This window comes from Fulmarus glacialis, unplaced genomic scaffold (assembly GCF_000690835.1).
Source record: "Fulmarus glacialis isolate BGI_N327 unplaced genomic scaffold, ASM69083v1 scaffold48797, whole genome shotgun sequence".
NCBI lineage: Eukaryota > Metazoa > Chordata > Aves > Procellariiformes > Procellariidae > Fulmarus > Fulmarus glacialis.
The window spans coordinates 1-738 of NW_009224750.1; the positions used below are offsets into that span (position 1 = coordinate 1).

At 39.0% G+C, this 738-nt stretch overlaps 1 protein-coding gene across 1 annotated transcript in view; it reads left to right on the forward strand.

The window, feature by feature from the left end:
• Window positions 1-212: 212 nt before the first annotated feature.
• LOC104079992 (importin subunit alpha-5-like) overlaps window positions 213-738 on the forward strand; it is a 4137-nt gene continuing 3611 nt past the window's right edge. Inside the window, exon 1 of the mRNA XM_009582227.1 lies at window positions 213-389. Coding sequence (XP_009580522.1) covers window positions 263-389 — 127 coding nt within the window. The 5' untranslated portion in view covers window positions 213-262. The remainder of the gene's footprint in view (window positions 390-738) is intronic.

The following is a 738-nucleotide window of genomic DNA, read 5'->3' on the forward strand; positions in this document are numbered from 1 at the left end:
AAATATTTATAAATGGTAATTATAGAATTGTGACCTTAACTTACGAAATTAAATTATTATTTCATATGTATAGATATATATAGTTTCTCCAATCGAGTCAATATTTTATCTGATTGGTTTGGTTCTTAGACCTTCACGCTAAGTGCTTAAATGGCTACATGGGTTATAATTTTGCAGACAATTTACTGGGTTCCATGTGGTGTTTTTCAGGTATTTAGTAGAACTGGGATGCATCAAACCACTCTGTGACCTCCTTACAGTAATGGACTCAAAGATTGTGCAAGTAGCACTGAATGGGCTGGAGAACATCCTGAGGCTTGGAGAGCAGGAATCCAAACGCAGTGGCACTGGCATTAATCCTTACTGCGCTCTTATTGAAGAAGCATATGGTATGAGCAAAACATCTGTGGAAGTCAGAGGTTAAAGCAATGATAACAAACCTATTAGAGTTTCAGTAGACCAAATTCTATTAATTTCCTCATCGCTATTATCTGAAAATTAACTGTTCTTTGCCAAGTCTCCATTTACCAATGTACTCCATCTTTTACACTATCTTTCTATGTAGATTGGAGACAGTATGTGCAGATCTTCTTTTCTTAATTTCTTTTGACCCTGAGAGTCATTCAGCCTCAGTGTCTTCCCTCCACAGCAGGTAAAAGTTCAGGCGCGCTGCTCTGTCGCTCAGGTTTCAAACCTTTTCCTTCCCTCTCTGCTGCCCTGTAGAGTTACGGCAGGCGG